Here is a 14,629-nt window from a genome sequence, read left to right on the forward strand (position 1 = left end):
CCATGTGAGCCAACTACTGAGCCTGCGCTCTAGAGCCCGTGAGCCACAACTACTGAGCCCGCGAGCCACAACTACTGAAGCCCGCGCGCCTAGAGCCCATGCTCCGCAACAAGAGAAGCCACCGCAATGAGAAGCCCTCGCACCGCAACAAAGAGTAGCCCCCTCTCGCCGCAGATAGAGAAAGCCTGCGCACAGCAACGAAGACCCAATGCAGCCAAAGATAAATAAATAAATAAATATTTTTTAAAAAAGAGCACATTCAATTAAGAATTTCTTTTGGCCAAAGTAAAATTAAGCCCACAGCAATTTACTTACTTGGCCACATTCTTTGCAGATTATCTCTCCATTTGTTTGATAGTCAGCAAACTTTGTTTGCAGTGCTTTGTTTCCTCTCACAATGTACAGTTTCCTAAAATTATCAAGGAGTCAGAATCACCCCTGAGAATTCACACAGGACCAGTATGCAGTACACGGCACGCATTGCTGGGCGTGCCACTTGTCCACATGCATGCACCAGCCAGCACCTCATCCCTTCTTCCAGATCATCAGGCACCTCTCAAGGGGTATGTTGCCTTTTGTAGCTTCTTTCAAGTCTGCTGATTACTTTAACTAGACTTAAGTTGTTCAAGAAGTTGAGAACAAATATGAGCATTCACAAACTGATGTGCCTTGGTTGAAAGTGGCTTTCACTTCTCCTTTCCTGCCCCAGTGCATGTATTTGAAAAATGGACATGAAATAGGGTTTATAATTTGGGGGCTGAGAAAGGAAAGTTCTGAAAAATAATGAATCTCACTTGTACTATTTTAGAAGAACATTTACAATACAACCTGCTTCATCCCTTATAAAGAAACTTAAAATTAAGTCTTCCTGGACTTACTTGAACTCTGGTGTCATATTGACATGGTGCATCTTTTCAATTACGTGGATATCTTCTCCAGAGCAGGCTAGCACACTACAGTTTTTACAGAGAAAACTTATTAATGATGGGTTGTCCTTGAACTGCTTTGCAATACTTCTCTTGATTTTCATTTTCTTTTCCAATATACTTTGCATCTGTAATTCCAAAATCTGCATCAAGAAAAGAATATTCAATGTGGTCTTTTTCATAGTTTCACTGAAGTAAGTCTCCTGGAATTCAGAGATCTTAGACAGTTATGAAAATGTACACTTGACTCATGAAATTCTACACTTGGTCTAGAAATAGAAGTAATGAGGTGATGGCCCTCAAAGAATTTAGTATAGAATCTTCTCCTGTAATCACAGAAATATGGAATCCTCAGGTGTTCAAAACACAGCCCATTCCATTTTGGAAAAGTTCTGTTGTGAGAAAGTCTTTGGCAATATTAAAAAAAAAAAAACCCCTCTAACCCCCACCTCCGTTAGTTTTAATTCTGTCTCATAAAATAAGTCTAATTTTTCTTCCACATGGAGTCTCTTTAAAGAACTAAACACTGTTACTTCATCACCCTTAGTCGTTTCTTATCCATGATAAGCCCCCGGTTTCTTTCATTTTTCTTCATATGTTGTAATTTCCAGACTCTTAGCTATCTTTATCTCCTCTATACATTTGTGACAGAAAATACTAGTTTCCCACTCAGCAGCCATTCTTCGTAGGAACAGAACTATAATTTTATTCTGAGTGGAAATATGCCAGCTAAATGAGGACATTTCCAAACCAGTGGCCTTTGAGACATAAGAAGATGTTGAGTGAAATTTCCAGGAAAGTTCCATAAGTATCAGATAGTTGGCATGGGCACTGTTGTCTTTTCCATCTTCCTCTTCCTTCCTTCTTAGAGTGAACATGCAGCAGCTGAAATTCTAAAAGCTTTGACCTTGAGAATGGAAGCCAAATAATAAAGGGCAGAGAAGAGAGAGGAGTTTTGGCTTCCTCAGGACGTCATGGAGTGATTGTATGGGTCTAGATTGCCCACTGCCCACATTCTTTATATGAGAGAATAAGTCCTTAAATTTTTATATCCCCCATTCTGTGGCTAGTAGAGAAACTTATCAATATTTCATAACAGAGAAAATATAGTTTATGAGAGATATAAAACTTGAGGTAGGGACTGGCCAGTTCTCATACCTATACAATTTCACAATAGAAAACCTAGTTCTTAAATAATTTACCTCCAAACTAAACCTCTCAGAGATGACAAATTTATATTAAGTTGTGGAGGAAGCCATTGTTTTCCTTAAGATCGAAGGAAAGTTTTCAGTAAAAGTAAACTATAGTTTTGAGGAGCAAAGCTGAATGGCCCATCTCTTTGGCTCTCGCCTCTGTGTTTTAGACCTTGATTTGAGGCAGCCATATTTAGCACAGAAAAGAGAACAAAACCTTGCAAGTGAGCCTGCAGGCTATGACATAGTTTAATCAGACAAGTATGAAGACTAATTTCCCATGTAAATTATAACAATGTAATGAATTGAAGTATTCTGTTCTTTAAAAGTTTAATTAGGTTGTTCTTGCAAGCTATTTACAGGTCAGCGAGCTGGTGCAAAGATGATTTGGCATACAGGAACAGATACATGTGGGCAATTAAGAAACACCTATGAGCTCGACAGAAAAAAAGACAACAAAACCAAGGTCAGTGTCTGGATATGTAATCAGGACACTGGAAACCAAAAGAGTAGCTCTAAACTAGTAAAGAATATGAAACAATTAGAGGGGCAAAAAGAGAAAAGAGATCATAACAAATATATGGGGGGCACAGCTATGATCAAAGCCCAAATAAAAAGTAAAAATGTGGCAAATGTTGTTGGGTGAAGGCCAGGGAATATGTTTAACATCTTCAACTTGCTCCTAGAAGTCTGATTTGATTGAAGAAGCTTTCAGTTATGTATAAACTCAGTATAGGACATGGAGAATAAACTTCCCCTTACGTGTCAACTCTCACCATTCATTGGTGGTTGCCTGAAAGTTGTGTTGAGGAGGTTCTTAAGTCAGAAGAAAGGAGTGCTTTGACCTGGTGGCAATGGGTGCTGGGGGCTTTGTACAGAGTAGTGGTGGCATATACCCCACGTCATTGCCATCCCTTCTCTGGGTTTGTCTACCTGGAGTAGTTTCAGGAGAGTAGGTCTCTTAGCCAAAGGAGACCTAAAAATATAGTCCATTCCAGGGCCCCCAACGGGACTGGTCTTTTTCTAGAGATTATCTGGAAAAATGTGACTCATAAACTCCAGAGATGGTTCTAGAGTTTATACAAAACAGCAGGTCTTGAAACATCAACCTTTGAAAACATCCCACTTGACTGATTTATTTAGGACTTTAAATGTAAAACAATAACTTTCCAGGGGTATTATATGGCCACAAATGTTTGATCTGACACCACAAAATGTTTGGTTTGCCTTATATTTAAAGGGGTTTTAAAATATAAATTCATGTAGAAACCTGGCCAGGAAACCTTGGAGTTGGTTATAGCAATGCACACCAATTTGAAAGCATCCCTTTTGTGAAACTCTATTTAGGGTAGAGCCAATTCCAATGTTAAGAAACTAACATTCACACCCATATGCAAGGGTGTGAATTTTCTTCTAAATGGATTGTTTGCTATTATAGTAGTTACAGTCTTTAATTCAGTGGTATGGGGGATTTCCTGAAATATTGTAGAAATACATTCTTCCTTCGCTGCATTCCTCTCACAACTCAAATGATTCCATGTTAGTAAACTGAGATGCAGCTAGATGATATATGATGTATTTTCTTACCATTCAGGGCTAGCCTCAATGTCTCTCCCTCTAAGAAGCCTTTCCCAAACACCTAACCTAAAGTGCCCATCTAGAAGCTTGTTTCACATTGTCCTGTTCTAATTCTCCAGCTCTTCTTTCCATTCAATGTATTAGTTGCCTTATTTCTGTTTATTGTTTCCCCTCCTCAAATCTCACCATGTACGTACTCGAATATAAGTTTCATGCAGCAGGGGTCTATCTGTGTTGCTTGCCGCTGTGTTCTGTTTCTACACTGTTGCCTGACACACAGTAGGCACTTCACAGATATTTCTGGAATGAAATAATTGTGCCTGTCCAGATTAGACCAGACCAAAATGACCAGGTAGGGTTGAACGAGTGAGTTGCACTAGTCTTTCTGGATTAGGGACAATGTAAGTTTATATCATCAAAGTTTATAGAACGGCTCCCTGACAATTTCTGCCCACCATGGATCTTGATTCTTTGTATGTGAATCTGGACTCAGCATAGCTCATCAAACTGGAATTTATAATTCAGCACAATTTCTGTCTGGAGACTTAGCCACAGAGATATCAATGGTAGCCACAGGCAGCCATTTTAAAGGGAAAACCAAAATTCAGAGTTGGCCCAAAACAATACCTTATGATTGTACTCCTCTGGTTTCATATTCTGAACACGGTCTATAGCTTTATACATCATCGTCTCTCGGAAATCATTAACTGCCTCACGTTCAATAACTCCTGAGCCTCTTTGGGCAACCAGGACGTAGGTGCTCTCATCAGCTCTGGCTCGCCCACGGGCCTGAGAACAGAAAGAAATCAAGTCAATGAAGGACTGTGCCTGGCCGTGAATGCTCCCGTTTTTGTCCTGGAATGATATTCACCGCTCAGCATCCCAACCTCAAATGATCCCTCTCTTCTCTGTAAAGTTAATTCTTCTTCATTCTTTCTTAGTCGGCTATTTCAAACTCAAAATGCACCTTAATGCAGAAAAAATGTCCTAGAATGAGGGTGGTTAAGTCCCCACACCAGCCCTCAAAAGCCTCAATAGGGCTTCCCTGGTGGCGCAGTGGTTGGGAGTCTGCCTGCCAATGCAGGGGACGCGGGTTCGAGCCCTGGTCTGGGAGGATCCCGCATGCCGCGGAGCAGCTGGGCCCGTGAGCCACAGCTACTGAGCCTGCGCGTCTGGAGCTTGTGCTCCGCAACGGGAGGGGCCGCGACGGTGGGAGGCCCGCGGACCGCGGTGAGGAGTGGCCCCCGCTCGCCGCAACTGGAGAAAGCCCTCGCACAGAGGCGAGGACCCAACACAGCCAAAAATAAATAAATAAATAAATTAAAAAAAAAAAAAAAAAAAAAAAGCCTCAATAACACAAGGGCATCCTGTCCCGCCTTTCTGTTCCCCGGGGCACCCCTCTCAAACCCTGTGAACCGTCATCAGTGATTTGGGCTGGGGAAGTCCCACTGCCCCCCACCCCGTAGGAGGACTGAATGGGGAGAAGGGCATCTCTGACCTTGCCGCCAGAGCTGTGGAGAGTGCGGCTCTGCTCCTGGCATCCTACCCTCAATGCTGAGCACATATTTCCATGAAATCATGCTCAACGTGGTGATACATTTCTATAGTCTTCTGTATAAAGTGATAATATTTAGGTACATTTTCAGTAACAGAAAATGTTATGGCCTTGCCCAGGAACCTCACTATCAACTATAATATCATCCTCATGAAAAATGCATTCTGGGTAGTGAGGCACTGAATAACACCTGGACTCCTGAAATCCAAGTATTTCTTAATTTGGTGGCTGTCTGGTTATCTGGTTGATTTCTCTTTTCGTAGGAAAAGATATATTTTTAAACCTATGTGTGCTGTTTTACTAAAAGAAAACAAAACAAGAACACAAAATCAAAAATTAACATAATCGGGGTATTTGAATGTACCTGGACCATGGCTATTTCGTTAGTGACGAGACCATAACGGATAACGATATTACATTCTTTAATATCCAGACCTTCTTCTGCCACTGTGGTAGCGATAAGCAGATTTATTTTTCCCGTGCGAAATTTACTAATGACTTCTTTTTGTTCATTCTGAAGAAACATTTTAGTAAATTAAATGTTGTAACACTAAACACATTAAAATCTTCTAATTAGGAAAAGAAATATTAAATTGCAACTGGTCAGTGTAAATTAAAGGATTAAATCATCCACTGATTTGCTGCCATCTGTTTTTGGCATGGAACAAAGACATGGTGGTGAGACAACATTTGATTTCCAATCTGGGATTACTACACAATGACAAAAATATTTCCATCCTCCAGTCTGGAGGTGGGAAGGCCATCATTTATGCCAAGGAAACAAATTGATGGGTGACTTGGGAGGTAGAAAGGAGATGCTTTCAGTTGAGAAGAGGATCCAGCAATAAGAAACTAAAATAGGCTTTGCTTTTTACTATTGATACATTAATTTCAGACTCTTTAACAGAGGATAAGATGCAGTGACAATTTTAAAGATAGTAGAATTTTGAGTCACAGAGAAAATACACACGATATACTGCATTGGTCATTTTAAGAGACATTCAAGCAAAAAAAAAAAAAAAGAAAGAAATATTCCTGGAAGAAACTGAAAACATTGGCTGCCTCCAGTGAGGGGAGCTGGGAGACTGGAGGACAGTGGTACATCCTGTACCTCATTAATTTTGAAAGAGGTAAATATATTATCTGTTCAAAAGGATATAAATAAAAATGAAAGAATAAGTTATTAAAAATGTAATTAAAACAGCTATATTTGTGAAAAAATCTGAATTTTGAAAGTTAATATGGGTAAAGAAATCAAATATGCACTCTGGCCCTTGCATAGGAGGAATGATTGAGCATAATCCTAGCTTGATGTGGCCAGTGGAGTTTTATTTTCATAACCATTCTTATCAAAGCTGTTGGTCCAGTGGCCTTTGGTGCACATTCACCCTATCTTTTGCCCCCAAACATTAAACAAAAATACACCTGTCAGACAAACTGTATGTTCTCCTATTCCCATCCCTTTCTTTTCAGAGGCAGCATGTCAGGTGTCTTTATTTGACTCCTAACTGCTAGAGAATCCTGCAGAAAGATCGCTCTCCAGTCTTCTCTGATAATTTCTCCTTCTTGCACTCATATCCACTGATAAAAACTTACATGTCTTTGGATTTTAGCAGATGTTTGTGCCTTCATTCACAGGAGTAACTTTAATAAGGAAAATTTCAGACACAGTGTCAGACCCTCAAATCATATCACATAGATGCCTAACTCCTCTTCCAATAAGTCCAGCTCAGTTTACAGGTAGGGATGTGGGGAGTGAGGAAGGGGGCATGTTCTAAATTTAGGCATGCAGCCACCAAGTCTGAAATGGGTAAGGAGCAAAAAGTAGCTTGAATGCATACCTTCCATTTGTACTCCATCTCTTTTCAAAGAGGAGCTGAGGCCACATAAAATCAAAGTCTTAACACTAAAGCTAATAGAATAAAAACCTAAAAACAGGACCAAAAGTGAAAGAGTATAGGTGTATTACTTGCAAGGATTAACACATAGGCTGAGAAAATGAACTTCAATTTTGCCTGTGAGCTTCCTGGAAGCTAGGGCAAAAAGAGAAACATATTAAGTAAACCAGCTCTCATCATAAAAAAGAATGTAAACTCCTTACCCAAGGAAAACAGTGCTTTCTCTGGCATAAACTTTAGAGGCAACTTTAACATGAGTACGTGTAGAGAGTATACTGAGAGTTATGGTGGACAATTTCAAGAATGACTTTTTTCAGCAAACATTAAAATAGATTTAATTTGCTCCAGTGGACCAAATGATGATGAACATAACAGAACTGAAGTGTCCCCTTGTCCAGCAAGACTGAGGACCAATATGACTTCAGAAGAACATTTTACTCTAACAAGCTATCCTGGTTTCACCCATGCTTATAATCTCTATGACTGTCTTTTTTTCTCTCCCAAGTGTTTTTTTAATACTGTGCACAAAAGTAGTAAAATGAATTGAAAATAAAACAAAACAAATCTTAAAAAGGAAAAGAAAATCTCTCATAGTCCCAAATCTCTAACACATCAAATGTCTTAATTTTTCCAAGTTCCCTTCAAGATCTCATTCTATGCAAACATATTTTACATAATTCTAATTATAATGCACACATTTTTGTGGGAATTTGATTTTTCCACTTGATATTATATTGTAATTGTTTTCCCATTTTGTTACTAAGTTTAAATGTCAATCATTTTTTGCAAAGGAAACTCAATCTAGAAAGTTCCTCCAAGAATGTGGAAAAAAATGATTCCTAGAACAATGGTTAGCCTATCAAATACCACAGATTGATTGCTATTAAACAATTTTCTTTCAAGAACAAGTGTTTCATTCCATTAAAGTATTGGTGGGTTGGTGGGAAATTGATGAAAAAAAGACTACAACTAAACTGGGAAGATAAATAATGGCATAAGGAAAAAAAATCCAAAAGGATGGTTTCACCTGTGTCATGGGCTTGAACTCACTGCTGTGTCCAGCTCCAATCAGATGGTGGGCTTTGACTCCTACTTCTGCAAATTTTTCATTTTCAGTAATCCACTGGGAAAGGGCATATGCACTTTGTCGTGTTTTCGTGAAAATTATTCCTCGTGCGGATTCCTCGGCCCTTGTATATTGTTCCATTATGGTGTTTCTCAATTTGGTCAGCTTTTCATTTTCATGTTCTGGGTTTATAGCCAGCTTTTTCAACATTTTCTTATTTTCTTTAAGAAATAATTAGTTTATTTATTTTCTTTTTTATTGAAGTATACTTGATTTACAATGTTGTGTTAGTTTCGGGTATACAGTACAGTGATTCAGTTATATATACCTAAGTATGATACATATATATATTCTTTTTCAGATTCTTTTCCATTATGGTTTATTACAAGATATTGAATACAATATTACAAGATATTGAATATAGTTCTCTGTGCTATACTGTAGGACCTTGTTATTTATCTATTTTATAAATAGTAGTTTGTATCTGCTCATCCCAAACTCCTAATTTATCCCTCTCCCACTACCTTTCCCCTTTGGTAACCATAAGTTTGTTTTCTATGTCTGTGAGTCTGTTTCTGTTTTATAAATAAGTTCCTTTGTATCATATTTGAGATTCCACATATAAGTGGTATCATATAATTATTTGTCTTTCTGTCTGACTTACTTCACTTAGTATGATAATCTCTAGGTCCATCCATGTTGCTGCAAATGGCATTTTTTTCATTCTTTTTTATGGATGAGTAGTATTCCATTATCTATATATATCTATATCTATCATCTATCTATCTATACCACATCTTTTGTATCCATTCATCTATTGATGGACTTTTAGGTTTCTTCCATGTCTTGGCTATTACAAATAGTGCTGTTATGAACATTGCGGTGTTTGCATCTTTCAGAATTAGAGTTTTCTCTGGATATATGCCCAGGAGTGGGATTGCTGGATCATATAGTAACTCTATTTTTAGATTTTTGAGGAGCTTCCATATTGTTCTCCATAGTGGCTGCACCAATTTACATTCTCACCAGCAGTGTAGGAGGGCTCTCTTTTCTCCACACCCTCTCCAGCATTTACTATTTGTAGACTTTTTAATGATGGCCATTCTGACTGCGTGAGGTGATACCTCATTACAGTTTTGATTTGCAAGAAATAATTAGTTTAAATTAGTAAAATATGTGAATAACTAACTGGAAGATTTTATATAATGAAGTACTAAGATGTTCAACTACAGTTAGTCTTGTGCCATATCTAATAATTAGGCTAGTTTTTAAGATAAATTTATTGCAGTCATCTTGACAATAAAACCAGATGACCGAATGATTATGATCATACAGTTCATGGCTACTTAATCCCATCAATCAGAAATAGCCCCAATATGAGTGGGATTTCTTCTTTCACAATGAAAGATTATTTTAAGAGGGACTTTTGAAGAGCTCTTGAGAAGCAGTGGGTTCATGCCAAAGAAGTAAATGCATGAGACCATGCAAAAATGTTACACTGATTCTTACCCAAAAATAAAGTCATGAGAAATCCATCTGACTCATCCAGCTTCAAAGGTTTCTTTTCATCACCTGCATCTTCATCATCACCATCATCATCACTCTCATCACTGTCATCTCCTAGGACTGCAAACTTCTTTTCTTTCTCATCATTGTAGAAAGTTTCAAGGTGATTATATGCATCAATCATTCGGATTGTATTATTAATTTGTAGGGCCTCATTGTACTTCCTCAGATGTTCTGCACAAACACGATCTTTGCGATTTCCTTCTCTTGCAGCTATGAAAAATATGTTATGTAGAGTGAAATAATGATAGAACACCCCCCCCAACTGTGCTGTGGACTTGAATATGTTTATGATACTGATTCGAAAATAGGCTTTACCATGGTTTTGAAATGAGCAAATTAAGGCTCAAAACGTGCCATGAGCACTAACAGGGGCAAGTTTTTTGACTCCTAGACTTGCTACTTGTGTTCTGCGTCAGCAAGAAAACATACTTGACTCATGCTGACTCAGAAGAATGGCATGAAAAACATATTGCTTGCATTTGCATTTGGAAACAGAGATACTAACATTTATCTTAATATTTTAAATATACAATAAGTGAAAGACTCTGGAGATAAAGAGAAAATGAATTGGTGCCTCTTTCCTTAGATAAGGAATTAGAATGTGTTTATCCTTGTCCTACTCAGAACACAGAAATTCCATTGGCTATTACACTTACTTTCAGTTTGCTTGGGAATATGTGATCTGGAAACATGGCATAAACATGGGATAAATTGTGTTATGTCAAAACCCAAATTACCTTTTTTTTCCATTTGAATGAGCCATTGTTCATAGGGTTGAGTTCCAAAATCTGACATTGGACTAATTTGGCAAAAAGTTTGAATCTTTGTCATTATTTCTATAAGTTTATCTTTAAATGGATCCTAAAAACAAATTATACACTTATTCTTACATGTTTATATTGCTGAATGAATAACATTATCTTTGTTAAAATAATTTCCATGTTATAACAAATTTGATTCAGAATCTTTGTCTAGACAAAGTAACAAGTCACTCTGATCACCTCTTTGTACACTGATTTTTTTATCAGCTTCTCTTTTACTTCCACCCTCGAGCCACACCACACCAACACCAGGTATCCCTGCTGGAATTTCCAATTTAAAAGTTTACAAAAATAAAATTAATGAATGATATACACTTTGAATGCTAATAGTAATTTTAAAAATATATATTAAAGTAATGCCCCAATTATTTAGAAAGCTTGTAATTTAATTTAGAAAACATTCCTTTTTGAAGAACTGGTTTCAGTATTATTTCTACCAAAATAAAAAGTTAAAAGGTAGAGTTTTGAAAAAAGCCAGACACAGAAGAGTACATACTATAGGATTTCATTTATATAAAGTTCAAAAGCAGTCAAAAGCCATCTTTGGTGTTAGAAGTCAGGATAGTAGTTATCCCATGGGGGGTGGGTGACTGGAGGGGAGAATGGGAAGTTTTTAGGGTTGTGGCAATGTTCTGTCTCTTGATCTGGATTCTTCTTTTTTCTTTTTTTGGCCGCACTGCGCAGCATGTGGGATCTTAGTTCTCCAGGAATCGAACCGGAGCCCCCCCTGCAGTGGAAGGGCAGAGTCTTAACTACTGGACCACCAGGGAAGTCCCTTGATCTGGATTTTGGTTATACAGGTGTGTTCAGTTTATGAAAATTCAGCAATCTGTACACTTACGAATTTGAACTTTTCTGTATGTGTGTTATGCTTCAATAAAAAGTATAACCAAAGTTAATTAAGTTAAAAGGTAAGATGGCAAATTCTTTTAAAATATACTCTGAGAGGACTTCCCTGGTGGTCCAGTAGGTAAGACTCTGCACTCCCAATGCAGGGGCCCCGGGTCCGATCCCTGGTCAGGGAACTAGATCCCACATGCATCCCTCATGCATGCCGCAACTAAGAGTCCACATGCTGCAACTAGGAAGTCCGCATGCTGCAACCAAGAAGTCTGCGTGCCACAACTGGGACCCGGCACAGCCAAAATAAATAAATTAATTAATTAATTAAAAAATAAATAAATAAAATAAAATATACTCTGAGGATGTGGATTTTTTTTTTTAGACTGAAGGTCAAATATATTCATTATCACATACATATCACATATAAACGAGGTAAACATACCAATTAAAAGGTAAAATATTGTGAGATTTAAAACTCAGGTATGTCCTACATACAAGAATCAAACATTTATAACATTCTCAAAATGAAAAAATTATATACAAGAGGTAAATTATATAGGAGAACAGATTAATAACTATTACTTTGCTCTTTTATTGAGATATAATTGACATATAACGCCATATTAGCTTCTTTTTACATCACTTTTTTTTTTTCACACACACACACTGTATTTTATTTTTACAAGAGATAAATAAACTGACACCAAGCATTGTAAATGGATGACCACAGATGTTGTGGATTTTTTTTTTAATGATTACGATTAGAAACATGCATTTAAACTTATCAAATAAAACTGAATAAGTAACAAAAAGTGAAGAAAAATAAAGTACATTCAAATGTGCTACTCCAGCTGGAATAGATAGTGCTGTTTTTCAGAATTTCCAAAAAAGAATGACCTATGGCAATTGGTTGCTAACGTTAGTTCAGTGCCTACATTTCAAACACAATGTTATGTTATGCATATTACATAATTCAACATCCTTATGAGGTAGATTTGCAAAGATTACACTTATTATCAAGTACACACAGCTAAAATTGATGATGCTTTTTATATTTTACAAAAGAAAGTACTGACATAATGTACTGGTTATAACATTCAAACTGACTCTCAGTTGGTTTTTATAATCAGTGAAGGTGTTCATCACAAAAATACCATTAAATTAAATATTTCACTGCTGTACCATAAGTATTTTCATAAGAAAGTAAATGTGTCAGGTAGGTAGGATTCCCATTATCATTGCCAACTGTAATCTGTTGCCTCTGTTCAATGTCAGTAAATCAATTCTGGAATTCATCAAGAAAGTAAAAAGAATAAAAGAAACTATGGTGATCCCTCTAGTTTAGCCTTTCAACCCTCCTCATCCCCTCCGCCACCCCTACCCCATCGCGGCTCATATGCAGTCAACCAACTACTGAGCTACTCTTCATATAAACTAGAAAACTGAAAGAAGAATTGAAGAGAGACTTCACAGTAGTGCTTTGCTGCCCAATATCAATAAAAAAGGAATAACACTGTAACTTTTTTGCTAAAACTTCAAAATAACATTTTTCAGATGGTCAGTATAAATAATCTTTGTATCGTTCAGTTGTGTACCGTATCATCCATCAAATGAATATAAAAATTTAAGGGGCTTCCCTGGTGGCGCAGTGGTTGAGAATCTGCCTGCCAATGCAGGGGACACGGGTTCGAGCCCTGGTCTGGGAAGATCCCACATGCCACGGAGCAACTAGGCCTGTGAGCCACAACTACTGAGCCTGCGCGTCTGGAGCCTGTGCTCCGCAACAAGAGAGGCCACGATAGTGAGAGGCCCGCGCACCGCGATGAAGAGTGGTCCCTGCTTGCCGCAACTAGAGAAAGCCCTAGCACAGAAACGAAGACCCAACATAGCAACCAATCAGTCAATCAGTAAAAAAAAAATAAATAAATCTTAAAAGCAGAAACCTACCATTTAAAAAAAAAAAAAAACTACCAGATTTTATAAAAAAAAAAAAAAATTTAAGCACATACTTCTTTGGTGTCATCTGCGATTACGAACTTTTTACATGGCTCCTTTATTTGGTCTTTAAGTTGATTAGTATTTTCTTTCACGGTTTTAATGGTAAATGCATCAAGATTGGCACATATCTGAAAAAGAGACATTTTTCAATATTCAAATACTTTTCCCTTTCAATTGATTCAATGTAGAATTCTTTCTCATGTAAGAAGTAGGTAGCATGATTTGCTAAACATAGCATTTTAGTATTGCTTTACTGTGGATCTGACTAACCAATAACATTTATCCTGATAGAGTAAAAAAAGAACTTCTAAATCAAGTTGGTGGAAAATTCCAGGAAAAAAAAGTATTTATTTTCATTCCTTACATTCCATTTTCCAGCTGGAAAAATTGACGTGGAGAGAGTACAGAAAATTGCAGAGATGGGAAGAGAATGGTTATGAGCTAACCATATTATATGAGGCATTTTAAGGGTCATCTTGACATCCATGGATCATATTACCACTTTCTTCTACATATAAAAGAGGGCAGTGCAAAGACAGGAGCAGCCAAAGCCCATGTGCCTGGATTTGGATTGGAGTTAGTCCTTAATGCTAGTAATAAATTATATGTTGGAACCAATAATTGTGCTTTTGTCTACTCTATGATTTTTACTGACTTCAACTTAAAGGGACTTAACATACAAATGCAATGCCTTGGTGCCAACATACTTTGTGAGTTACTCTGAATTCATTCAGTGCTTGAGATCAACAATAGTACTTTATGTGTTGTTACCATTTGGGGCAGCTGACAAGAAATACACCTTTAATTAAAGGTTCTCATATCTCCATTTTCCTATTTAATTTGAATTGCCCAGAATCCGAGTATCACACAGAACAAAAAAAAGCACAGAAGAAAATATACAATTTTGAAACTCATGGAATGTGTATAAAAATTAGAAACTTTCATAGTTTATGCATATTTCTATATCAAATAGATCATTAAGTTTAACAATAGGGGTAGACATTTAGAAGAAGGTATTTCATTTGTCCCAATTTTTCACTAATTACGTTTGCTTTCCATAATTTTTGTGATATTGTTCTGTGTCATAGTTATTTATTAAGGCACTTACTGTTTTGTAGAAGATTGAGTGTATTTACTTTAAAGTGTATAGATTTCACTTAACTGATGATCATGGAATACCAT

General features: G+C 37.2%; 1 protein-coding gene across 2 annotated transcripts in view; it reads right to left on the reverse strand.

The window, feature by feature from the left end:
- Positions 1 to 14,629, reverse strand: part of IFIH1 (interferon induced with helicase C domain 1) — an 84,905-nt gene that overhangs the window by 28,949 nt on the left and 41,327 nt on the right. The window contains exons 8-15 of one of the 2 annotated variants that reach the window (XM_061200747.1): positions 13,459 to 13,575; positions 10,523 to 10,646; positions 9,726 to 9,995; positions 8,178 to 8,437; positions 5,617 to 5,766; positions 4,325 to 4,486; positions 879 to 1,069; positions 316 to 409 (exon numbers count right to left, since the gene is read on the reverse strand). In XM_061200747.1, coding sequence (XP_061056730.1) covers positions 316 to 409; positions 879 to 1,069; positions 4,325 to 4,486; positions 5,617 to 5,766; positions 8,178 to 8,437; positions 9,726 to 9,995; positions 10,523 to 10,646; positions 13,459 to 13,575 — 1,368 coding nt within the window. The remainder of the gene's footprint in view (positions 1 to 315; positions 410 to 878; positions 1,070 to 4,324; positions 4,487 to 5,616; positions 5,767 to 8,177; positions 8,438 to 9,725; positions 9,996 to 10,522; positions 10,647 to 13,458; positions 13,576 to 14,629) is intronic. The other variant, XM_061200756.1, reaches the window with a different exon arrangement.

Source organism: Eubalaena glacialis, chromosome 1, assembly GCF_028564815.1.
Source record: "Eubalaena glacialis isolate mEubGla1 chromosome 1, mEubGla1.1.hap2.+ XY, whole genome shotgun sequence".
Taxonomy (NCBI): domain Eukaryota; kingdom Metazoa; phylum Chordata; class Mammalia; order Artiodactyla; family Balaenidae; genus Eubalaena; species Eubalaena glacialis.